General features: G+C 45.7%; 2 protein-coding genes across 2 annotated transcripts in view; one reads left to right on the plus strand and one right to left on the minus strand.

Moving 5' to 3' along the window:
- THTPA (thiamine triphosphatase) overlaps positions 1–26,798 on the minus strand; it is a 1,084,607-nt gene that overhangs the window by 397,082 nt on the left and 660,727 nt on the right. Inside the window, exon 2 of the mRNA XM_069633960.1 lies at positions 22,881–23,015. The gene's annotated coding sequence lies outside the window, so the exon portion shown is untranslated. The remainder of the gene's footprint in view (positions 1–22,880; positions 23,016–26,798) is intronic.
- Positions 1–26,798, plus strand: part of ZFHX2 (zinc finger homeobox 2) — a 394,460-nt gene that overhangs the window by 66,295 nt on the left and 301,367 nt on the right. The window contains exons 2-4 of the mRNA XM_069633958.1: positions 16,340–19,016; positions 19,209–19,738; positions 24,018–24,258. Of these exons, the coding sequence (XP_069490059.1) occupies positions 16,388–19,016; positions 19,209–19,738; positions 24,018–24,258 (3,400 nt within the window). The 5' untranslated portion in view covers positions 16,340–16,387. The remainder of the gene's footprint in view (positions 1–16,339; positions 19,017–19,208; positions 19,739–24,017; positions 24,259–26,798) is intronic.

Raw genomic sequence — 26,798 nt, forward strand, 5'->3', positions numbered from 1 at the left:
AGGCAAAATGTTAAAACACCCAGCTGTAGCGAGCCCTGCAGGTAAATCCATCACTGTAAGGTATTTTCCCATCATTGCTGTGAGTGCCATGTCCCTGGGCCAGCGTAGTGTATTTAAGTGCAGAACACACACTCTGCACAATCACGCTACCCTTCCTGAGGCAGCCGAAGGTAAATCACCCTCATGGGGATTCACGCTGCCACACCACCACTCTTCATCTGGCAGTCTTTTCACCGGATTGAGTGGCGGTATCCGTAACCTAGTAACTGAATTATCACCAAACTCGTAATGTGGTCAAATCGTATTGTAGTTTCCCTAAAACAAGTGATATCAAAGTGAGTTCGTATAACTGTTAGCACCATCCGGAAAAAAGCTGTTAACCTCTGAACAGCTGGAAAGTGCCCTTAGTCTGACCTTTTGCTAGTCTACAAGTCAAGATTCCAGGCATAACGCAGGAGCCATCCAAGTCATCAGTGACGCCCGACACATCTTGGACAAAGGAAACCCAAACGTACTTGTCCTCCTTGACCTCTCTGCTTTGATACCTTTGACCACAATGCCCTCCTCAATATCCTCCCAACGCACATTGGCTTTGGTGAAACAGTCCTTAAGTGGTTCGACAGATGAGCGCAAACGTATTGCAGTCCCCCGCAGGGACAGGCAGAGTTCTGCAACGCTCAATCCTGTTCCCTGTACTATATAACCTCTGCATGGACCCTCTATGGGAACTCCTTGCCACACAGATATCAGATGTCAATGTGTAGATGGACACACTGCTTTACTTAAAGATTAGTTGCATCAACGGAATCCATAGACACAGGCACTGCCTGTACCTCATCTAAGCCTGGCTATCATGCACCTACCTGATCCTCAAACCTACAACGGTTGAATTCATTCTGCTAGGAAACCCCACCAAGCATAACCAAATTATGAATTGGGTGACTAACATGAAGCTCAACGGATTCACACCACAACCCTCAGCCAGTGCAAAATCTCTCAGATTTACTATCCACTCTGACCTCGCATTCAAAACACGTATGACATAGAAGACCCAAGCAATATGCTGCCAGCTTGCACTCCTCTGCCTTTCATCCCTGCCCTGAATTTCAGGACAGTTGTCACCTGCTCCCTGGGTGGTGGCAACACCCCACTTGCAGGACTCTCAGATGCTACCCCCGCCGCACTGGAGGCCATCTAGCATGCTGCTGCATGCTTCATCGCAGCACAAAGAAAATTCAACCACACCACTTCCACTTTGAAGGAGCTGCCCCTTCAAGCATGCATCATGTTAAAGATTGCCTGCATGACCTACAAAGCATTCACAGACAAACCACTACTCTACTTGTCCGAGAGACTCACCATTTGCGGAGCCAGGCACAGCACCAGAAGCCACAACATTACCAGGATATAAAGAAAGAACTGCAAGAGGAAACATTAAACCTTTTCCTTCTAAGCACCCTGTCCCTGTCACGAGTTACCAACATAGATAAGACAGGCCCTCTGTATCCCACACTGCAGGACAATACTCTTCAGCGTATACCTCGCCAACCAACCATTGCTCCACTCAACCCATCTCTCTGCATCTGGATTCTCGTTCCCCCCACTCCCTCTAACCAATACGAGCTCCTCTTCTACCCCGGATCCTACTTGTAACTAGGCACAAGTTACAAGTAGGATCCGGGGTCCCCTTTGTAGATTTGATTTGATTATTTATAATGCACGGACCCCGAGGGGACCAGGCAAAACTGCATCTAGTTGCAGATGTAAAAGCTGATTTAATCAATACTGCATCGACTACCTCATGATCTGCCGTAGTGAGTGGGGGATATTTACAGAAAGAGATTTTTTGCTGTTTCCTAAAAACAGTCAGAGATTCAGTACTTCAAAGGTCTAATGAAAGAGAATTCCAGGCTCGCGGGCCAAAGGAAGAGAACCGCCTATCACCCCATGTAGTTGTTCTCACTGATGGAACCTGCAAAAGGTGCTGGTCTTGCACATTCTTTGCTGAACTGGGACCCAATGGAGATTCCTCTGGTATTGAGAAATAGCCATTCTTCTGGGTAGTGAGAAAATTAGCCTAATGGCAGAATCTTGGGCAACCTGCAGTCTTTTAATTTGAAATTTCTGAGCCCCCATGAAAAGGGCATGGCAATAGTCCAGCCTAGCATTGGTAAGTATGCCTACTACCATTGGCTGGTCCTTCTCTGCAATGAGTGGGATAACAGGTTTCAGTTGATAGTATACCGATTTGACCGTTTGACTAACCTGAGAGTTGCAATCCATACTAGACTGCCAAATGCAGCCCAAGTTCTTCACTGCATCTGAATATTTGGTGGGAACACCAAATAGTGAGGTCCAAGGAGTGCTTTGGACAGTGTTTCTTACCAATCTCTTTGGGCCAAACACAATGACCTCCATCGTGTAGAGCACTCTGTTTCCAAGCTAACTTGGCACTTTATTCATTCCATAAATACATACAAGAAGGTGAAAGTATTATCAGTTGAAGAGGCAGGTTATGATTTGCAGTGCGTCACCACTTAGTTGATGGTACCCATCTGGATTCAGGATTCTAACCTTTCAGGGTACGCCCACAGCACAGATATTTGCAAATCACTAAAAATAAAAGATGTAGATCTCCTGTACTGTCTGTGTCGAAAGTAATACTCTTTCATTATGTAGGGTCCTGGGCGCACATGGGCCCTGGACCGAGTTAGGTCACAGCCATGTTTTCGGTTGGTGGAATGAGTGCTGATTGATTGGTGTGACAAAACAATTTCTGGGCACCAGTGGTCCAGGGATGAATATCGGTTTCTAAACAATCAATCTGCCCCACACCTTTAGTACACCAGAAGGAATCTGAACAGATTTGAAACACAAGCAAATTATAAATCTCCATGTCCAATTTTGGTAACGTGACGGAGCAGCAAGGCTTATCTCTGCAAGGTCGTGGATCGTTGGTTAGTTGCAACACAGCGAAAATATAATTATTACCCAATGATAAAAGACTGTCCAGACAAGGTTGTATACAAATACCTATTTTATTATTATCACAAGAGACAGTTCTAGCACACTACAAAATACAATCCACCCTGTAAAGAAATGCAGAGGATAGTCAGTTTCAAAGAAGGAAAAGGGATGCACTGTGGCTACTGACAGGAGAGTAGTTGGTAAAGTCATTAATCGCAATAGTTCAAGGACACTTGGATTCAACACAAAAGGTGCAATGGGTCATAAAATTTCACTAGGGGCCTCCGAAGGGGGACAGAACCACAATGTACCTTATGCTGTAGATGTTCTTGGTGCTAGACAGGGTCGAGTCGGTTTCAACAGAAGAGACCATGCGACCGACGGAAGGAGAGCACTACAGAGGCTCAGGATTGAGGATAGGATCCTCTTTAAAGCTATGACACTAGTGCATAGATGCCTACATGGCGTGGTACCTGTGTACCTCAGGAATAAGTTCAAAAGATACACACCCAACAAGTCTCTGAGGTCCAAAGCGCATGGCAGGCTACAGGTGCCGCTGGCCAATCTAGTGACTGGTGCCAGGAAATAATTTCCTGTGCGGGTTGCACAGCAGTGGAACAAGCTTCCACTGGCCATTCGCCCAAAACCAAACTATAGAATTTTCAGGAAACTCCTTAAGACACACCTGTTCAAGTAATTTTCTTTTACGATAGCAAGACAGGACCTTTATGTCTATGTCCGTCTTTGTCCCTGTTTCTATGTTACTGCGCCCTGATGCCTGCGGGCTTTCGGCGCACTAAAAAATGCATAAATAAATAAATAGTAGAAAGCTTGCTACATAGCTCAGCAGGGCACGCTGTGCGGTGGCTGGGTACCGGTTTTGGAGCTGCTGGAGGGTCCTCTGGATTCAGTATATCCCTCTGTTCCCTGGGAGATGTTTAGGGGAGGGATCCTGCCTCCCTCTTGGAGGTCCTGGCCTTCCTTCACTGACAGAAGATGTAAGGCAGGCTGTACCTTCAGCCAGGGTCAAATGCTGAGTTGTTCTTGATACTACCTACAAACCTTTCAGATGATCTACCCAAAAGAAGGGCTCAGCCCTCTTTTAAAACCAAATGGGCCACAGTGATTGGTGTAGGCTAAGCCTACCTTAATGAACCAGTTCTCGGTACCCACCAACAATCTCCTGGATGCAGAAGCATAACTAGAGAGCTTTACAACAGAAAAGGTAAATGACTAAAAACATGTAATACTAAGTCCCACCCATCTTCCTGTCTGTTGTAAATCAAAGGGTCTCTCTAGTTAATGGAGCTCTCTGTGGTTCCGGATTAAAACAGCCGGTCTCCCTTGAAGCTGCGTCAGTACCAGACTTTCTGTCTCCATCAAATCACATACTGCGGCCTTCAGAATTGGGTTCTGCTGGGGGGTGACTACTGCAGCACACAGTCCCAGCTATGATGTTTCACTGAGCATTGATACTAAGGGCGGGAGCTGGCTTCAGGTTGGCACAGTGCATATCAAAGGTTTTTGGGGTTTCCTCTTCCCTTTATTAGCCTCTGCAGCCAGGCCCCAGGTGGGCCTGTTTTAAATTACACTCTGATTAGTATGTGAAGCTGCCACCAACAGCAGAGCTAACAAAAGGACAGGGTGCATCCATGGAGCCTTTGCTAGTTAATTAGGATGGCCATGGCAGGGGGAATGTTAGGCCCTCCCCCCTCTGAAAGGACATGGTGTAATCCTGGCTGTCATATCCCAATGAAATATGACAGGGGGGACGGCGTCTGTAGGCTGTGTCCACCCAGAGTACACCGGTCTATGTGTATGTCGTGCTGTGAGCATAGGAAAATGTGTGCGGATTAGCTCCACACATTTTCTGGAGGTTCATCTACCATCATTCAATTTCTTTTAAAATTTTAAAATACCTAGGCGAGCGCACAACCACTGTGCGGATGGTCGCATTCCTCACATTTGGTATGCACACATGAGCCTATAAGGCAGTGGGCCTCATTACGACCCTGGCGCTAATGTGTTAACGGCGCCGTAAAAGGCTGCAGCACCGTTAACGCCTTACTATGAGGTCCCTTCGCGGACCCGACCTGAACAGCTGGTCTAGACCAGCCTTTAAAGTAGGGACCCGCAAAGGGACCTTGGTGCTAAGTATGGTACCGCAATTTGCGGTACCGTACTTAGCGCCTTCCCCAGTCCCATTGAGCCCTATTGGGCCAATGTTCAATGGGGAATTACTGTCCCGCCAACCTTGGAATGGGGTGGTAATTCCCCATTGAACATTGGCGGACTCGTAACGATATCGGCACCAACCATGGTGCTAATAGCGCCATGGTTTAGCGCCAGGAGTGTCTCTATTATATTAGGCTCAGTCCAGAGCTTGGGGATGCCCTGTTACGCCTCAACACCGCGATGTTCCCGGTTTATGTGTCAGAAATGCAGGTTAGGTAGATGGCATAGGAACCTGAACGAGGAAGCATGTAGGCAGAGGAAAGATCTGCTAGAGGTGTACAGGTCAAGAATGATGCTGTAAAGCCATGCCCTCCACAGCCAGAGGATGTACCGTAACGAGGTGCATTGCTAATGATTCATAGCCAACTGTTCTATATGAGGCTGATTTCTGTACCACAGTCTTCAGTCATTGGTCTGCCTCCCCCTCGGCTGATGACTTAGCACCTGCCTGTGCCGGATACAGTGAGAATACAATCGGGCACTGTACAAACAGGGGCACCATGGGCAGTTCTCCACACGGAACTTGGAGAGCACTCATGGAGTCTTGTCATTACTTCTTCCATCATGGATGGACAGTCTTGGCCTCTCAATGCAGTGTGACATGTTATGCTCCCTGTCAGATATATTATGCCGCTACATGGGGTCTATGAAGTTTGTTCTAAATTAATTGCTTTAATCACATTTTGCCACTTGGCTTTACCAATGTTTTTACTGCAAAAGGTATATGCGTAACCCCAAACAACCTTCTATATTTTTTGCTGTACAAAAAATGGTCAAAAATGTAGCAAAATGTGATTCGACCAGTTTGAAGGTCAAAGAAAGTTGGGTCTTCGCATCCATGGTGTGATGGGTCATTGCGTTCCCCGTACGAATGGCACAGTGAAGGCTTTTTACAGTCCATCAGTGTCCGCAAATGTCACCAAGGGTTCCTAGTCATGATGCTCTCCCCGCAGCATGTAGTCAAGCCCCCACCCTAATGCTGACCACTTCTGCTGTCCATTACTTGTCGCGCCTTGAAACACTTGTGTATAGGCGCGTTACAAATACCATATCATATCATAACATTCAAGCTGTGCATATGCTGAACCTGTGTTCATCTTCACCAAATGATGGAACGCCCCTACGTCTGGATGCCAAAGCCCCCCATGTGGAGGTTTCTGGCCGCCTCGCATGGCCTAATGGGGAGCACATTGCCATATCCAGTGACGATGCTCTGAAGCCTATGGTTAGCCAGAGTACTCCTCAGCTGCAGTTTGTGGTGGATGAAAACTGCATTGACCCTCTCCGGAAGTCTACATCAGTGCTGCCATCTTTTTCTGATGTTTTAGCCATAAAGTAGCAACGTGGTCTTGCCTCCTCCACCACCAACATAGTCAGCGCCTGGTGTCCAGATGTTAGTGTGTGCTTCCCATCTCCCTTCCATCAGCATTAGAGATTGCATATGAATTGCCATCCCCTGTGCAGCTTGATCTGGATTTGTCAATTTTACTTTGATTAGAACTACGTTATTGCAATCATTACCCCATGCAATAATACTCTGCTGTATTTACTGCTCATGCCTTGGAATTGTACACTGCTTGTTGCGCTTCTCTTGTATTAGTCACAGACACCTGAAGCCAATACTGTGCTGTAAATTTCGATTTTTACCCCAGACATTCGTAATGAGCTCCTTGTTGTGTGCCACACATTTTGTTCCATCTGAACTTTTACCTCCCTCCATTGACAAGTTCTGGTTTGCTCAAGTTACTGTTATGTTAGGCAAATCCAGTTTCAGCATGACAAATTCATTTAATAGTAGGCGAAAAATAAATAAATGATCTGTTTTCAGGTAAGAAGAAATGAAGAAGTAACCAGTCTCATTATGGAGAATTAATGGCATCCATATTTAGGCATGCTTTAGGAAAATGCGAGACATGGGAAGCATGATCAGGTCGGTCAGATAGCACTGTGAGTAGAGCGCTCGCTTTGACATTCGTGTAGAGCCTGCCGATGCAGGTTCGAATCCCGGCAGGGCCACACCCAACCCTTCATCCTTCCGAGCTCGATAAATGAGCACCACACACCGTGGGTTCGTAGCACTATGAATGCAAATTAATATTATTGTTAGTGTCAACTATGAAGTCATGGCTGCAATGAAAAGTGGAGGCACTTTAAGGGCCACTATGCAGATCATAGTCTTGTGCCTTTGCCTAAGGTATATGGCCCTACGATAGCCCCCGAGATGTTGTATGCTGTCTATACATGGGATTAAGTCGATAGGAGCGAATTCCAAGCAGGGCTTGCAGTTTCTGAGGGTACAAGACTATCCTGTAGCGGTTAATGTGCCCCAAAGGCAGAACTTTGAGAACATTCTTGAATATTTTAACATTTGTTATATTTTAGGATTGGGGGAAGGGAGGCGCAGGGTCTACTGGTTTTCCATAGAACTGGAAATTGCAATTTGGAAATTGCACGTGTGAGGTTGGACCTGCTAAAACCCCGGACAAAGGATAGGAGAGTCAGTCATGGGTTGGGTGGGATGGAAACCTCTTCCTCACATTCTATTGCTTTCCCCTACATGTTGGGACTTTCCTCGAGCGCACCCGGTGGCACATATAAGTTTAGAAGGCGCAAAGTGGTTTCCTGGTCTTTTCCTGGGCACCATTGTGCCTCCGCCTGTACAGTTTTGAGTAGTATTTGAAAGAATGTGAGAACATAGTTCTTTCTATTCATTGCTCCTTGTATTTGACCCTTCTGTCTCTTTGCTCAATGTTTGTTGTGCATCTTTGTTCTTGATCTTTCTTTTGGATCAGTCTGTTTCCTGGCTCTTCATCTTTATCCTGGTTACCTTTATGTCTCTGACCTGGTTACCGGTACGCTACATATCTCTGTCCTTGTTGCCCCTCCCTCTGAGGCCTGCATCCGATCTGTCCCTGTCTTTGATCCCTGTGTCTTTGTGTTATTGTTCCCCGTGTGTGGCCTGCCTCTGTTCTGGGTTTGTGCACCTGCTGTGTCACTATCCCTGTGGCTGGTGTCTCCGTTCCCTTACTCCCTCCCTGTCTATAGTACCTGTATCCTGCCTGTCTTCCTCTTGGTTCCATTGTTTCCTTCACTTGTTATCTGCCATGTCTCTGCCTTTACTTTATATCTAGTTCCACTCTATCACAGTTTCCTCTATCGGATATATCTCTCATATTACTGTTTGTATCTGGTCTGTCTTTGTCCTTACTCACCACAGATCCCTGTCTCTCCTCATTCCCTGTGTCTCAGCTGTCTGTCCTTGCGCCCTGTATCTTGGTTGTCTCTCTTTGCACAGCGAGGTGAGAGTCAATTAGAGAAAGGAGTCTTTTGCCCAAATTGCTCCCTCAAGCTGCCACAAATGATCAATAAACTTTGCGGCTACGGCACTGATCAATAGCCCCTGCGGCCTGACATTGATCAATAAGCTCTGCAAGCTTTGGCGTTAGTAAGGGAATCCTTCCTGACATTGATTCCGCTTTCCGTGTTAATCGGTCTCGCTGGCCAATTGAAGCTCATTATAGACTCTTTTGTCTCCCGCACTGACCATTAAGCTTGAACCCAGGGCCTCGCTCAGGGGCATCATGTTTGTCTTGGAAGCAAGACAATGTGATGCAACACAGGTTCGAATCCCTGCGCTTAGAAACCACTTGCTGGTTATAAATTAGCAATAAAAATTCAAGACTAAATGCAAGCGTAGGATGGGTTTTGTCCCGGTCCAACTGCCTGCAAGGGCTTTGAGGACAAGGTTAGGATTGGTTTTGCATTTTGAGATACACAACTTTATTTGGCGATTTGCCATAAAAGCATTGTGCATTTTATGGTTGAAGTTGAAACAGACCTTACACCACCGTACGTACAAATCTCAATAAGGCAGTACAAGGCAGAAGCAATCTAGCAACACCTGTAGTGGTAAGGGTGGGCGTTCCACTATAAGGTCGAGATTAGGCTGGATCTCAGGCTATTGAATCAGAGATAGGATAGACTTTTCAGCGTAGGCATCAAGGTTGGTCTAGGTCTTGCCCTTCTGGCACAATGTAAAGCTGGTCATCGAGCCCTTGTGCTGTTGAAAGGATGCGCCGTGATCTCTTTGTTCAAGTTTAAGCCGGACCATGCTTCACTGGGTAATGGTTAATGAAGGGGCTTGCACTGTGTGTTGGAAGTCAGAATGGGTGTGCACTGTGTGATACGGGTGAGGCTTGGCTGTTACACCCCTGGGCCAAAGTTGGGATGCGTTTTGCAAAGTTAGAAAGAATATTTAACCACAAGGTCATGGTAAAGAACAGAACCGCCCTCCCTCCCCCCACCACCCAGGCTATAGTGGCATTGATTTCAAAATGTTGCTGTAGCAAAAAAAGAAACATTGCAACTCAAATCTGGAAGTATTGTGTCATTGATACTTAATTAAAAGAGTAATCAGTAGCTGTTCAACTCCTAGAAAGCATTGCTGATGTTTCTGTTGTGCCTCCTGCCTGGGAACAGATCTTACAGAGTTACTTTGTCAATTTAAATGATGTACAGGGCTTCATAATTTGTGCTTTAGACTTATTAAAATGGGTGGCAAATAGGGGGGGGAGAAATCCAAATTGTATGCCTTTTTAGCGCCATTTCTTATGTTTCGTGGCACATTTGAAAATGACAAATTTGTTGTGAGTGAGGGCAAAATCCCTATAAACTAGATTGCCTGAAGGATGGGATTTGAACGATGAAGTCAACACTAGAATGGGTCTAACAGTGTCCTGCTAAATCGAGGGGAGGGTTGGTCTTGCTCCATTTGGGTCAAGACCTAAATACTATACGTTCTGTAAATGCTACCCTGTGTATTAGCCGGGCTGTATGCTTTGTAGTTTTGGATTAGCCCTTTTGCCGCCTCTATCCATTACCCAGTCTCAGTATCCACTAATGCATCGTATACTCTACTGTACGGCACCCAGAACGAGAATTGCACGACCAGATAGCATGGTGTATTGTACCGAGCTTCCTGTCAAAGCTCTTCTTTTTCTAGTAATAAAAGCTAAAATACAAAGACAGGGATGGCCTCGAGTTAGCTATAGGATAGGTGTAGCACCAGTGTTTCAAGATTCGTATCTATCTTGCACTTTGGTTCAAGGTTGGTAAAATTAACTCACAACTGGAGCAAGGTTGAAAGAGGGCATTGGGCCATGGTGGACAAGGTGTGGATGGTTTACGCACCATTGGTCAAGGGTTGGATTGGCTTTATGCTGCTGGGTGTTGATCCTTTGGTTATGATCAGGCTGGGTCCTGCTCTCTTGGGTAAAGTTTACAAAGGGTCTAGCACCATTGGGGTCAATGATAGGATGGGCCTTTAATCATTGAGTCAAGGTGTGTGTTTAAAAACTGACGCTAGCTATTCACGATCGGTCAGCTTGCATACACAGCAATAGGAATACAAATCCTAATTCAGCCGCCCTCGCAAGAAAACTCCTAATGTTGATGTTCTCCTATGATGAATCATTTCTTACATGGTAAGGCAGATGATATGATGTCACTAACACAACATGTTTCGCCCTCACTTGAGCTTCATCAGGGTTGCAAATACACCTATTAATCAGGCATACATATGTAACCACATAACAAAGTGCATTATTTGTTTTCATTACTCTCCTCATCTCATGTCGTATGGCTTGGTATGGCAAAGCAGAGCACAATCTTTATGTATTATGTTCCTTCAAGGTAACAATTGTTATAATCTAACTACATGATATATATATATACACACACACTATACAAAATATTTTACATCAGTTTACCAATCCGATATTCTGGCATACAATGCCTAAATCCATAGTCTTATTTAACCCAATAAATAATGTTAGAATATACATAAGGATGTAAAGCAGTATTCGCAAATCATGGTAGGCATCAAAACATTGACCCAAGATTAATATTCATTCCCATTTGGAATTATATAGGGCATTTGCTTATCAAAAAGTGATCTGATATACATTTCATATACTTATATGGGGTGGTTTGATAATGCACCATATTACCTACAAATAATTCAGATGCAACCTTCAATTTGTAACACATTTAGCAAATACTAATACTGGCTTTAAAGATGCTAGATCATAAAGTGCAAATGCGTGTACAGCAATATTTGATCTAATTATACATGTGCAAACGCCCATAATAAAGTGCAAGTGCTCTTGTAAACAATATCTCATGCATAAGGCATAGATAGACATTAATTATGCTGTACAGCAACTATTTAATAATAAAAGCTGCTCGTGTCCATTATGTATGTGGAAATAAAGGCCCTACTAATGGAAACCACCAAAATAGAATTGTCTAACGCTGTATCAATTCCAGATAGTATAATATTCACACTACATCATATTAGCATTATATAAACCATAATCTTCCCTACGATTGTAAAGGACAAATTTTTACAACGCACATAACATTTTTTATATATATTTGATGTTGTGCCTCAAAAAAATTCCACTCTCCGAACTGAGCCTCCCATACAGTTCATTAACGAAAATACCCAATTAGACTGTGCAGAGCGTATTGTAGAAAATCAGCTAATCAACACATACAACGGATATTTCACATCAACACACATGATATGTTTTTGAGGCACTTCTCATATACAAAAAATGTGCTGTAAACAATGTCTCCTTTACAATCCCTGGGAAGATATTGAGAGCAAACAGGCGTAAGTGCCTTTAAAAATACAGAGATGTCTTCTTTTGCTTTTCTGCAAATATATTGACTCTTTTAGATAGGTATCCAGTGATTTTACCAAAAACTTTATAGTAGAGGCATTTTTGGCCGAAAACAATTTTACCGAAAAAATACAGAATTAAAAATATATATATAAATGGGTGTGGTAGGTGGGGAAGTGTTAGGGAGGTTAAAAACACGTGGGAAAGGGGGGCGGGTGACGGTGCGCTGCCAAAATTAAAAATAAATAAAATAGAAATCAGTATTTTTCCGGTGAAATTGTTTCAGTTTTGGTAAATCACATATAACATTTTGAATGTGTTGTATAAAGTGTTGACAATTGAACCTTTATAATATCCGGTGTAATGCCCAGCATACTATATTTACATTGCATTTTGAACTAGGTTAAATGGTGGTTGGGGGGTCATATTTAACTTAGTTCGCTCGAGGTACAAAAAGTTCAAGTATTAGTGCTCATTATGGTTCATATGTTGAAACTTCAGCCTCTTTTTCAAAAAAATTTAGTTTTTTGAAAAATGTATTTTAATTTTACATTTTTGTTCCTCAAGATAAAGTGCAAAAATCCAGAAAGAAAGTACATCTATGTAAAATACACCAGTGCAATGCGCTATTTTGGGTGAGAATACAGAAAGCCATCTGGTGATGATGACATGATAGCCTGAGGGTCCTTGATATTAAATAATAAAATCATGCGGGTAATTCTCTTTCTGAAAGTGTGATATGCAAATCAGCTCCATGGCAAAAAGCATAATGCACACATGTACCTTGTTGGGACTGTCTTCTGACATCTCCAGCAACTGCCCTGGAGTAGTAGCAGAGGAGGCTCAAAAGTCACATGCCTGAACACAGCTGCTGAAATTCAACATTCCAACAGGCAGGTGTGGCTTTTTAACTGTCTGCCCCTCTGGTTCAAATTATTATAAGTGTGTACTGTAGTGACCAGTAGGCTTCTGAGATTACACAATTCTACAGCCAAAAGCATTTTGATGTTATTTATTGTCATCTTGGTGAGCAGTGACTTGTTCGCAATAGGGCTGTGAGTGTGTTAGCCATCTGGCGTGGGTGTACCCACAACGGCCATGTGGGACCCAGCCCAGGAGGCCGTCTTTGATCTCCCTGAGTCTCAACACCTTCCTCTGGGTAACAGGAACCCTCTAGGGAGGTCCCCTGGGAACCAGTGCTGCAAAGACAGTCCTGCCATGACAAAGGCCCTCTCACACCTGGAAGCAAACTACTGGAGTCCTTTGAGGTAGGCAGTAGAAGGGGACAGGGTTACAGTAGCTCAGATGAGAGGTTCAGACTACAAAAGGGTCTCACCATCTTGGATTTGCTAGAGCCCCCCAAACTTCCTGTTACATGTCCCCACTTCCTGCAGGCAAAGCACAGTTGTTACACAAGTCTGGATTGGACCAACCAATCAGCTGTAGCATTATTAATTTATATGGGCGGGCACCCACCATCTCTTTAGTTGATTCATCTTTGGACTTCAAGACAAGGAGGATACACCTGGAACTCAGGTTAAAGATTACAAGTGTCGGTTCTTCAAAGTCCTCTGTCGTAGAGGTGAAGACATAAGGCTCCTAGGAAGAGGAAAGCTCTTCTACCAATCCATCCCACGGTCACATTTGGTCACATTTGGAGCGAAACTGCTGGGTGGACAAGGCCTACTGCAACAGAGGCACTGGTACACAGGATCCTGCTACTTTGGGTTGCAGACCCATACAAGTGCCCTCTACAAATCGTCCTGGCTGAGAAGGGCAGAACAAAGGACCACTGAGACCCTGAACTGGGCCTCTCAGTGACTGCAAAGCACAGAAAGCAGCCCATAGCCTGTTTACTGCCTCAACATGCTATTTGAGTGGGCTCGACCATGCTCGACTCACTTAGAACTGCTACAGGATCTGTGGTGCTGCCTTTGGCACCCCAAGTACTTCAAACTGCTTACCTGCTCTTCAATCCATCCAGATGCCAGTTCGACAAATTGAAGCAGATCACTTCAACTCAACCCGATCGCTGGCCCAACTCCATGGAAGCAGCTGACTTACAGGATCTCGATCACATACCAGATGCACACAAAAGCATTGGCTCGACCAGACTCAAAAGCCGACTGGACCTGCTGGAACTCACCAACTCTACCACCTTAAATGCTTTTTTAGTATGTTTGACCATAATCAACTTGCTACAAGCCTATACAGGATCTGTGGCACTGCATTTTGCACCGAGTACCTCAAACCGCTTACTTGCGCTTTTATTCGTCCAGACACCAGCTCGACCCATTGAAGCAGATCACCCCATGTCAACCTGATTGCTGGTCCAACACCGTGAAAGCAGCTGACTCACCGGATCTCGACCACAGACTAGATGCAACAAAGCATTGTCTCAACCAGACTCGAAAGCTTACTGGACCGGCTGGAAGCCACTGACTTGCCTGTCTGAAATGCCATCTCAGCCAAGCGGGAACATGTTCTCGACCTTTTGTTAGCCATCAATCTGACCCGCCGCAAACTCGTACTGGATGCACTGTGAGCCTTGCCTCAAAGTTATATTTACACAGACTTGTCATTGGAACAACTTAACTTGACCGTCTCAACACCAGCTTTCTTTGCCTGAGCGCCCCTGCCTACAAACCAGAGTGCCCCTTTATTCTTAAGTCTGCTTTAACTGTGTCTGTACGTTTTCCATACAGAGATGGGTCAATACTGTGGTGTGCATGTTTGTTAGTTTAATTAAAGATCCTAGTTCTATAAAACCTTGGTTTGACATTCTTTCATGTTAGTACTCATTTACTACTGTTTGTGGTGCATCAGTGCCAGCTCAATGACCTCCTGAACAGTGTAGCGTGCCCTTGGCCTACGTAACCAAAAGAGGTGAAGAAGGTATACCTGTCAGACTGCGCCCTTTTCACATTTATGATTGGGATCACTGCTGGTTTAGTAGTAGTGTGGGTCTGAATAGGCGTTTTAGCCACTATTCATCCCTGCACTCCTGCAGAGAAGCAGTCATTTTGTCACAAACACCATTTGTCAGGGTGGCAGGAGCCTGCCATGTTATAAGTATATATCTTTATTCCACAAATGTGTCACAAAAGTGTACAACAATAGAGAGCATATGCATTCATACAAGATCAAGTTTAAGACATCATTATTAAAGATAAAAATATGTTCCATGATAAATCAATAATCTATTAGAGTACAAATCAGGTAAAAATATGTAAGAGTTGAAAACATTAGCACATAAAATGTCATAGTAAAGTTGCTTGCCAAGAAAGAGCGCATCCATTTCATTACCAGACTTTACCATTGGCTGTCACTAAATTTTTGTTGTGCATTATGAAGTATGCAGCAGTGATTACAACGGTGACTGAACAAGTCAAATTATATATGAATTCCATCAAATAATAGTGTTTGCAACAACAATCAAAGGGGCCGATGTATTACTGCGTCTGGTTTCAGGCATAGGTTGTGATATAGATAGTACCAATTAGGTGCGATTATGGCAATTCATTGGCCAACCATAACCTCCGAGTCTTACTCTATTGGGCGGATGATAGGCAGTGGATTACTGTAGTGAGTCCAGATTATGAAGGATCTTGTTGTGGGTGGACTCGGACTGGGATTGGCTCTGTTGGATTTATAATCGGTCTTTCTCCAGTGGATTAAGCTTTGGGTTCTGTGTTGTTGGCCAAGGGTAGGTTTAGTCTTATGACGTTTTTCTTGCACTACTGGACCAAGGTTTGGATGGGCCTCGCACTATTGGATCAAGGTTATGATGAGTCTAACGTCATTTGGCCACGTTTGAGAATGGTCTTGTGTTGTTTAATCAGGGTTGTGCTAAATATTGCAATATTGGATTATGAGCACATGGTTTTTGCACTTGGGCAGAGGTTAAGATGGATCTTGCTCAGCTGAGTGAAAATGTAATGGACGTCAGTTGCATCACTGGGTTAAGGTTTGTATGGATCCTGCACTATTGGAGAAACATTTTAATTGGTCCTGCAGTGCGGAGCGAAAGGTAGCATGGACACTACACTAGTGGGTGAAGGTTTGGGGTTTAAATGTCCCCTTAATAGTTGGGTGAAGGTTTATACGATTTTGATGTTTAGCGGCAGAGCTAAGGATGAGTCTTGCCTTTTTGGGAGAAAGTTTTGAAGGGCCTTGCAGCATACCGTTGAAGTTTGTGATCTGTCTTGCTGTGCTGTTTCAAGGTTTAGCTAACTATTGCATAATTGGGTGAACAATATTATGGATTTTGTACCATTGGTGTAAAGACAAAGATGGGGGTTTCACCCTGGGGTTGACTGATAGAGTATTGTATTTTGTGACAAAGTTTACATTTCACCTGCACTATTGGCTGAAGGGTGGGATGATTGTGCCATCATCGTGGAGTTCCTCTGACTAATTTTCCCTGTTCTTCTTCCTTTCTCTCTCTACAGGGCTTGGCAGTCAAGTTGAGATGAGTTCCCTATGCCAGGCTTCCCACCATGAACTCTCTTGAAACCCTGACTTCTGCCGGGCAGGATGAAAGGCTCCTTCGCTCCTGGTCCAAAGATCCCACCTCGCGTCTACGTGAACCTTTCACCAAAGATTCCCCAGAACAGCTTCTCATCTCCTTCGCCAAATCCCCCCCTTCCTCTTCTGCCACCTTCGCTGACGGCCCGGCGGCGGGTGGCGCTGATGTGATGAGGCCCTCAATGGAGCTATGCCCAGCTCATCCGGGCCCAGAGACTGCCAGTACTCTAGACTTAAAATACAGTATAGGCGTGGCCTCCAGCCCCAAGGAGGGCCCGCGGGGTGTGCAAAAAGGAGGTGAAGACGAAGATGAAGAAGAAAATGAAAGTGACCTCCAGGGATGTGTGTTCTTTTCCCCAGATGGCTCTGCTTATCTCCTCAATGGCGATGATGTCCAAGATGGTGGCATCTCCCTTGGTCTTTCCAGCCAACAGTTTCTACCAAAGGGCCACCCCCATGTGTCCGCAACAGGGGAGCCCCCCAGTACCTCTGACTTCGCCGCTTCCTCGGCTCCTGTCACCAGTTTCCACATAGCAAGTTCCAACCAAGGATTTATCTCGAACCAAATATTCCAGAATACCTCATCAGTGGCAGGGGTCAATCCCCCCTTCCATAGTTACCATGTGACAAGCATCCAGTGCCGCAGCACGGCAAACTACCTAAGGAAACATACTGCAGCCAAAAAACGAGAAGAATCCAAAGAAAATCTAGAAGGACCAGAGGAGGAAGGGGGAAATGTGGAGGAAGACCCGGTGGGAAGTAGCGATAGTAAAACTGTGAGGCCGCTAAACAGTAGACACCAACCACTTGTCTGGATCTGCCTGCTCTGCAAGCGGTCATTCCGCCATGGCAAGCAGCTGGCCATGCACGCAACAGGCCTACATGGGGCCGAAATGACCAGAGAAGAGCAGGAGATCCTCGCATTGGGGGATACGTCTGCTGTTCTGCAGAGCCTCGGAAAAGGGAAGGGAACTCTCATAAGCTTTCTTGAACCAAAAACGGACCGCAGCAGCGGCAGTGGCCCTCTTTCCTCGAGCCCTGTCATAGAGCTGCCAAACCACACCGAAAACCTCAGCAATGTAGCGACAGGAATGTTTAGTGGCCCGGTGAATGTAACTCCTGCCGGAGCCAACTTGGGCACTACTGAAGGTGGTGGTAGCATGACAAGATTGCTGGCCTCCAGCTTCGTCTCCAGTGTGTTAGCGAATACACCAGTGGCTGACGAGATGCAGCCAGTGCTCCAGACCAGTCTTCCACCAGTGGCGGTGCAAGATGTGGGAGGCCCGAAGCCCCTTGAAAATGCCAAACCTCCAAGCTGCCACCACCTCAGCCAAGCGCTCTTTCCAAGCCCTGCCCTTGAGCCCTCTCTCGACTTAACTCCCTGGAGCCCCAAAGCGCTGTGCGACCCAACTCAAGCCAAAGATTTAGCGCTTGGCCCAGAGGATGAAGATGACGAGGAGCTGGGCTGGTGCCTGGCAGAGATTGCCAGAGAACAAGAAACAAAGGCAGAGCAGGAAACCAAGAAATGCACCGGCACTGTCACCTATGTGCGCTCCCACAACCTACAGCTTCTGCTTCCAAACCAAAGCCTTTGTGGGTGTTCAGCGCTACATACGCCGACCAACTCTTGTCCAAAGGAAGACTCTCATGTCAATTCGACCTCTGTTGACACCCATGGTGGTGAAGCAGAGGACCAAAGCAACGAGAACACCTCTCTGGAGGACCATGACGACCACGCCACATCCTACAGTCCACCAATGGCCGAAAGAACCTCAGCCCCCCCGCCGGGCTTCGGCGTCTTAACCAATGATGACTTTGGTCCAAACTCTGGACCTAGCCCCTTCCAAAGCATGTCGCTCTCCAACCATATGTCCATGCTGCACTCACGCAATTCCTGCAAGACGCTGAAGTGTCCCAAGTGCAACTGGCATTACAAGTACCAGCAAACGCTGGATGTTCATATGAAAGAGAAGCACCCAGAGAGCAATAGTCACTGCGTCTACTGCAACCTGGGTCAGCAACACCCACGCCTGGCCCGTGGTGAGAGCTACAACTGTGGCTACAAACCCTACCGCTGCGAGGCATGCAACTACTCCACAACAACCAAGGGCAATCTTAGCATCCATATGCAGTCTGACAAGCACCTGGCAAACCTGCAGGCCTTCCAAAGCCCCGGAAACGGATCTACTGCCCTTCCCACTACCACCGCCGGTAGTGGTTGCAGTGCCACAGGCAATGCTTCTGGGGGTGGGACCTTTGTCGGGAGGAGTGCCAGCCCACCAGAGATCAACCTGCCTTCGCCCCAGGACAAGCAGCCGAAGCAAAAGGCATCGTGGCACTGTAAAGTGTGCAACTATGAGACCAATATCTCTCGCAATTTGCGCATCCACATGACCAGTGAGAAACACATGCAGAACATGCTGCTGGTGCACCAGGGCCTTCCCATGGGCCTGCCGGGTCTACTGCAGCCGGGGCCAGACCTCTGCCAGTTCTATAGTCAACAAGCCCTCCGGCAGGACCAGCCAATGGATCATCACCTCCTGCTCAACGGCTTCCAGCTCCCACCAGCAGCCAACAGAAAACTAGGCACTGGATTTTCAGGTGATGCTTCCTCTCCGTAATTTTAATTGGCCTAGAGTGTGAGCTACTGCACCCTTTTGAGTTGCCATGTGTTCGTCTGCTTGTTTTCATTATGTATGTGAATGTGTTGTTCTGTTTATTTGAGTGCCTATGTGTAACTCACTTGTATCTCTTCTACCATTTTATTCTGTCGTTTCCTCTCCACTGTCTCAGCTTCCAGGAGCGTGTCCCCAGAGACCAGGGTGGCCCTTGGCCAGGGGCTTGGCACCACTAGCATTGGTGCTACTCCCCAGGCGGCTTCATCGTCCCCTGCTGAAGACCCTGCTCTCAAAGCCTTCCGCTGCCTAGTATGCTACACCTTCACTACTGACAACGTGGAGCTGCTGCTGTACCACGCCAGCCTGACACGTAGCCTGCCCGAACCTGACTGGAAGGAGGTGTCAGGTGATGTCCACCGCTGCAAGCTCTGCACCTATGGCACCCAGCTGAAGGCTAATTTCCAGCTGCACCTTAAAACCGACAAGCACTCGCAGAAGTACCAGCTTGTGGCCCATCTACGTGAAGGGGGGGTGCCGGCAGCTTCGGCAAACGCAGCTGCCACCGAGCTGCAGCTGGGTAGCTTCAACCAGGCACCACCCTTACACCTACGCTGCAATCTCTGCGACTTCGAGTCCAACGGCAAGGAGAAGATGAGGCTGCATGTACGTGGTAGCAGCCATGGGGAGAACTTCCAGGTCTACAAGGTAAGGGCCACCAGCTGTGGCCTCACCCCGCTCCCTGTCGCCCCATCCATTCCATGCGATCACCACATCTCGGCGTCTCGCAGCCAACTCCCATCGACCAGGAGGAACAAGGAAAATTGAGAGAACAACTGGGAAAGCCTATCTTAAAAGGTATGGGTAACTATACAGGACCTCCCTCAACCTTTTGCTACCATCCCAATCCATCCCAACATGAACTGCAGCCTTATCCATCCATCTAGCCATCCATCAATCCTGAAGAAAGCCGGGTGACGCTGGGCAGGACTGCACTCTGTAAAGGTAGGCAGAGCTATTTGTAGCCTGGCTCAGATCTGGAAATCCCTTTCATTTGGCCTCATTCTTGACATCTCTTCACTCTTATCCAACTATTCTGAGGATGAAGAGATGGTCAAAAGGGAGGACTGCCAGTTTTACAAGGTAAGGGCAACATCTACCATCAATCAACTTTCCCATATACTTCAGTGTTCGTTGATCACCAATAATATGTGTCTTACTATGGCCTCTTACCCACAACCCAAGAGAGGAGGTGAGGACTCTTGGTTGAAATTCCAGCCTTTCAAGGTAAGAACTAGAATCTTGTGCAACTCTTTTGCCTTTCTCCCATTCAATTGAGCCCCATCTTGGTAGCTCTTTACTTACGCCCATCAATTGGAGATAAGTGACAGCTTGGCCAGCTTCGCATTGTACAGGGTAAGAGGAGTAACCAATGACTTTTAAGTACTACCACATTTTCATATGCTTTCCATAACTGCCTCAATGGGCCTCATTCTGAGGTCGGCGGTAACTCGCCAGTGCCACCACGGGTTGCTGCCGACCCAGAAACACTGAATCCGCTGCTTGACTTTGCGGTGCCACTGGGATATTACAAGTCCATATAGTACTCAATAGGAGTGAGGAGATGAAAGCACTGGCGCCGTTGCTAACGGCGCCAGTGCTTCAGTGAAAAGTCTGCCAGCAGGGGCTGTTGCGCTCAGCAGGTCAGACCTTGCCGGGCGCAAAGGCCCCTGCAGGCAGACTCATAGTGTGGTGGTACGGAAACAAGGGTGCATTAAGCTTACCAGCACCCTTGTTTCCCGACAACCACACTTGGAATGAGGCCCAATGTCTTCCCTCGTTCTTCCACCCAAACAATATATAAGGGAGATCTGACCCTTCCAACGTCTCAAAATCTTTCACTGCAAGGATGGGGAACTCTCATCATATCCAACTTTCCTCTCCTCTTTTATTCGATGCTATACCCTGTGTATCTAAGCAACTGCCCTTCGAGCAAGGGGGGGAATAAGACCAATACAAGGCTTTGTGGGAATCTCCCAGCCCAGCCAGCAAAGGACATTCCTGTGAATGTATTCACCTTTCTCAGCCCTTCCTGTTGGGACTCGCCTCAGTGAACTCTTTCCCCATCTTTTATAAGACAAAGATTTGAGCACAGCGAAAGTCGATTCATCTGTAGCTTGGCCCAGACAACCCATTCAGTTTAAATTTACATTGGCACACCAGACAAGCTGTAGCGCATTCCAACACAAAGAAGTTATCCTTTCAAGAAACCTTCAAATTTGAAAGGTAAGCGCTTCCATCAATGGCTTCACCCAATTGCCTTGGTTTCTGCCTGTCTTCCAATAATGGAATGATGAAGAAAATGAGATCGTTGATTGGATGGTGGGAGGAGAACAGGGTTTGTATTTTTCAAAGGTAAGAATTATCAACTCTCACCCCATCTATCGTTAGCACCATTCTTCTGTCTAGTCCTAAAACTGCCCCATTTCCTCCCACCTCAGTCCCCAAACATGAGTTGATGAGGTGCCAACAGGTGAGTTTCCAAGTCGTTAAGGTAAGGGCGAGGTTTCATGCATCCATATAACTACTACCCCCCACCACCCAGCTGTGACAAGATGAGATACTCGTAGTAAGAACCTACAGGTAGTCGGACTAATAACACTGTCTGCTGCCACATACAGGTTCTTCCTACTGTCCCCTGCAAAGTGTCCTTCAAGCTGTTTCTTTTTGTACAGGGGGATTACATCACTGATGAGAACATGAAGGCCACAGTAGTCACGTTCAGTAGAAACGCACAAATGCCTCCTAATCCAGGGGGGTCTTGTAGTTTGAGTGCTTATCTGTTGATCCTGGCTCGAGATTGCCCCATGTATGTTGTTTATTGATCATCCCCACGTGGGGTTGTGCGTCATTTTCAGGAGTGTCCATATGGCGGCCTCCCACTAGATTGTAGTTCACTAGCATGGAGCTCTTCCCCTAAAAGTGGCCTGGATTCTGAAAGGAGATCTCTCTGCAATAGGAGACAAATAAAGATTCCCTGGAGTAGTTACCAAGCAGGAACGCCAAGCAAGCTGTGTGCTCATTCTAGATCTGCGCTAGTGGACACTGTAGCTTCCTGCAGGTGATCTAACAGTGCAAATGTACAGCTATTCTTTAGTGTGCCATCATTAGACCCCAAAGGCCCCAACACACTTACCAGTTGCACAGTTAGGACCTCCAGGCCTACATAGCTGAGGCCCTTCCAACCCTCTTCTGGTGCTTCTACTATCAGAGGAACAATGACCTGCTCGTGGAGTGGATATGAACGCAGGTAATGCCGCCTTTAAGTCTCTGTGCAAGAAAATTAAGAAAACACATGCAACAGGGCTTCTTCGGAGCCAGGTCTTATTATTGTCCATTTTGATCCGCTGTCCATCCTATCATACACTCTTGCTGAAATGATAAGATGTGAGTGCCTGTATGCTGAGCGGGCCATTATGTGCAAGTCTAACACTATATGTTCGCTGAATGCAGCATAGGCCTGAGATTAGACCTGTCTTCCTCCCCCAGACTTGAACTAATATACCTTTGGATTGTTTGCTAGAAAAGGTTATGGATGATGTATAAACTACAAACTGTATTGTGTTTGTAACTATTTCCTATAAAATCACTTAGACAAGCTAACCTTAAAGCCCACAAAAACTCAGAAAGGTGGACCTCCACAGCTATGGCATCATAACACACATTTGAGGTGGGCTATAGTCTTTTACAGGGGAAATAATAGCTCTGCCTTTTGCAATAACTGTTGAATACATGTTGCCTACTCCGAAGGCCATACCTACTTGTTTAACTCATGTATGATGTTGGTTACCTGACTTATAGTAGTGATATCCATCTGTTTGAGTCGGTAGAATATTCCAGACCATGGAGGGCTCTCGCATACTCGCCATACTAGTTTACAGGTCCTCTGCCGCACTGTTTGAGACCCAGATTCTCATAGACCACCCTGCAATGAGAGAAAAAAATGATTACTGACTAGCATGAGATGTACTCCACATGTCATGCACAAATCAAAACTATCACCAAGTAGAGCCCCTTAAAGGCGGCAGGCAGTCACATCAAACTTTCATCACCTTCACTAGTCATGGAGTCTGTCTCTGGCAACCACCAGCCAGTAACTGCCATTGAACTGTCTCGATTAGTAGAGGCCTTTAGTATTTAGGGGAAATCTTGTTTGCTGTGGAAGTTTCCATGGAATCTCAAACACAAGCAACAATATACTGCCCACCAGGGCACCACAGAAATAAAATGGAACCGCTGGGCAGACCAAGACATGCACCCTGTGTAAGGCCACACTGCAAAGAATGTGTTTAGGCTTCTATACCTCTGCTCTCAGAAGCTGCCTGTAATGAGAAGTCTCCACATCCAGCCATGCCCAGAGAGCAAGAAGCAAGCTGAAGTACTTAGCAATGCGGCAGCTGCGCCTCCGAGCATGCTGCAAGCAAAGGCAGGCTTATGCTTGCAAATTCGGACACTGCCCTGACACTGATAGCTGTACATGCGGCAGCAAAGCCAGCAACGTAGCGTGCACTGGTCGCGCCTCCCTCCTGGTGTACCCCATCCTAGGGACAGGCTGCAGCCCTGTGCTTTGCCACTTTCTGCCATAAAATCCTAGTTCTGGTATATGAATATGGCAACATTTGGCACAGGGATTCTTATCATTCAGTAGGAAGGAAGCATATTTCCAATCCTAATTACAGTCCTATGGCAAACACTGTGCTTCCCTAGGTACTCCTCACTGTGGCCATTTTGTGTTGCGCTTCCCTTGGTATACTCTTCAGGCTCACTAGGGGCATCTCACTGAAGTGTATCTCTTCAAGGCTGTAATTTATTGTGAGTGCTTAGGCACAGGCTGCAAAGCGTGTGGCTGGTTTGGACGGGTCTGTGTTTATTTCTTCAGTTAACCATAGGACTTTGCCTTCTCTGATTCACTACCCTTTTTTGGCAGTTCCTTATGGATTTGGAAGATTCCTGTGGGGGCCGCGATCCAAATGTCTACTCCTGCCGCCTGTGTGGCTATGATGGCGCCTCCAAGCTGGGCCTGTTGCAACACCTCCACAGTTCAGCACACCGTGAGAGCCAGGCACAGTGGGAGCGAACCCAGCTCCAGGCAGGCAGGATGGTGGAGGAAGGGCTGGCCACCTTGGAGAAGTTCATCAGTGTTGGCGAGTCAGGGGCCAGAGAAACTGGTGAGTAGTTTTATGTGAACTTTGTCTCCAACCCATTGTTTTCTCTCTGAAAGAGTTAAACGCCTGTTATGAAGATAACTGGGGAACATACAGTCACAGTACTGAGGGATTTAGTTGAAGAGAGGGAGGATTTGAGGTTCCACGTGGTGACTGTAAAAAAAGAGTAATTAGGATATTGATGTTTAGTCAGGGCTCAAGTCAAGGGTACATGGGGGTCCCCCCACTTTTTTCAGAGGGCATCTTGATATGCTAGTTTCTGGTGCCACCACATTCAATTGGTATTTTAATGAGTCCCCCCACTTTTATTTTTATGACTTGACCCCTGTGAATAGTTAACACTACTTTGGGGGTAGGGATGGATAGATAAAAGGGGTAGACTATTCAAGGGTATGCACTATTAGGGTAGGGATGGTTAGAGTTATGGTATTCTTAGAATAAAGATATGCAAGCTAGTAAGTATCATTTCAGGCTCGGGGTATAAACGAGTGGGTTAGAGGATTAGAGCATCAAGGCCATTTTGCAGGATAAGATTATTCTTTTATCTCACATATAGATTTGAGACTCCTGGCTTGAAGGTTCGCTTGGGCGGGCTTGTATTGTCATAGGCTGTGTTATGTGGGATGGATTAGCATGAGCGGAGTAGTATTGTCCCAGTGTAGGGTCCAGGCGAGGTAATGTGCAAGCAGCTACTTGTTATTGCAGAATCAGATCAGGGAGGAACAGATCACTTCAACCTCGTTTAAATGATCCCTTTCAGTTTATGGCAGATTTTTTTATGCTTTTTATGATCACAGAGTGAGACTATATACCGATGCATAGCGTGATCTTCTCAATATCGTTGAGCACCCATTTGGAGATTAGTCTGTTTATCAACGGACAGTTAAATGCATCTGATATACTAACCAATCACACGTTGGGTCATAGACGAGTGGGTAACTTTGAACTGGTTATCTTTTTTTCATGGTTAAATTATAGAGCGATTGGCTACTAGTCAGGTAATGAATGAATGGATTAGTTTGACCGTGTTTGTATTATCTCGGGGTTAAGAGGAATATTGATAGTTAGAATGTGTTGGTTCAAATGATAACACACAAAAACAGAGATCAATAGTTTCCACTATTTTCTTATTTTAGTTCACCACTTGATGTTCCTGGTTTATAGTTATAGTTTCGACAGTAATAGTTTCGAATGCCATAGTTCCGACACGCAAGTGCCGAAAAAAAAAGTTTCAATGTTTTTTGGGGGAGGGGGGGTTCCCAAACCCCCACTTCTTTTACAATATGAAATAAATAAAAAAAACTAATATAAAAAAATGTCATTTAAAACTTTTTTCAGCACTTTTGTGTCGAAACTTTTGGCATTCGAAACTATTGTTTCGAAACTTTGACTGGACACCGATGTTCCTTATATACTATCCCTAACCAGAAGCACACCCTGTCCCTTTGGGGTGTGCTGCCCCTAGTCAGATGTGGTGTACCACCTATCTAATAGTATAGGAAGAGAAAGGCTACCCCTATTACTACAATGGATTTTACCAAATAAAAATTAAAAATAGCTGGAATCTAGTCCCATAGCCATACACACACTGGACATTTCACGTGGGAGTATTTCTGATTTCTTTATTCACCCTTTGTGAAATATGTACCTTGTGTTCGGAAAAGAACAATTCTCTAAAATAGTAGAGGTGAGACCTAAGTGCATTTCATTTGTTGTTTTTTAGCTCGTTGCTGAGACGTTGTGGTCTTCCTCAAACTAATAATAAAAGTTCAAATTCAAAGTTCTCCAACAGATGGAAAGAAAAGCCGCTATGGTATACTGTAAACATGCGTCACTTAGAATCAATACTTATACAGGGTATCCCGAACGTCATTCAGGGATATCGACTCATTCACAGGGACAGGGTGTGCTTCTGATTAGGGATAGCATATAGGGAACACATTAAGTGGTGAACTAAAATAAGAAAATAGTGGAACATATTGATCTCTGTTTTTGTGTGTTATCATGTTTAATACGTAACAGTAAGGTCTATACCCAATACAGGTGTAGAAACTTAACGAGTACTTCCCTATAATGGCCTGTGTTGGTTCAAAAGATCCCATGATCAGGCCACAAACAGATAGGTTAGTGGCATGTGGTTTGTATTATCACAACTCGGATTTCAGGCAGGGTCGGATTGGCCCCTCAGCCTTTCGGCCCGTAGCCGGGCCCGAATCGTCCCTGGGGAGTGGGGGCTGGTTTCTGGCCATGCATGGACTGGTTTGGGAGAAAACAAAATTGAAAAAAAAAAATCTTTTTTTCCATTTTTTTTTCTTTCAAAAAGCCTTTCATCCTTCTTAGGTCGATAAATGAATACCAACACAGGTTGGGTGATATTGTATGCATATTTGTTCTATAAAAAAGAGCTTAAGCGTAATTGCAATAACATATTATCATTTGGCCTTGGACGTCTGCTTGGATTCCGAGTAATTTATTGTACTTAGGAACAATGCTATTTGATGCCACTTCTGTTTTGTCAAGGGGTGAAAGGTCATGTTTCATCA

The sequence above is a fragment of the Ambystoma mexicanum genome, chromosome 13 (assembly GCF_040938575.1).
Source record: "Ambystoma mexicanum isolate Mex_15411 chromosome 13, UKY_AmexF1_1, whole genome shotgun sequence".
NCBI lineage: Eukaryota > Metazoa > Chordata > Amphibia > Caudata > Ambystomatidae > Ambystoma > Ambystoma mexicanum.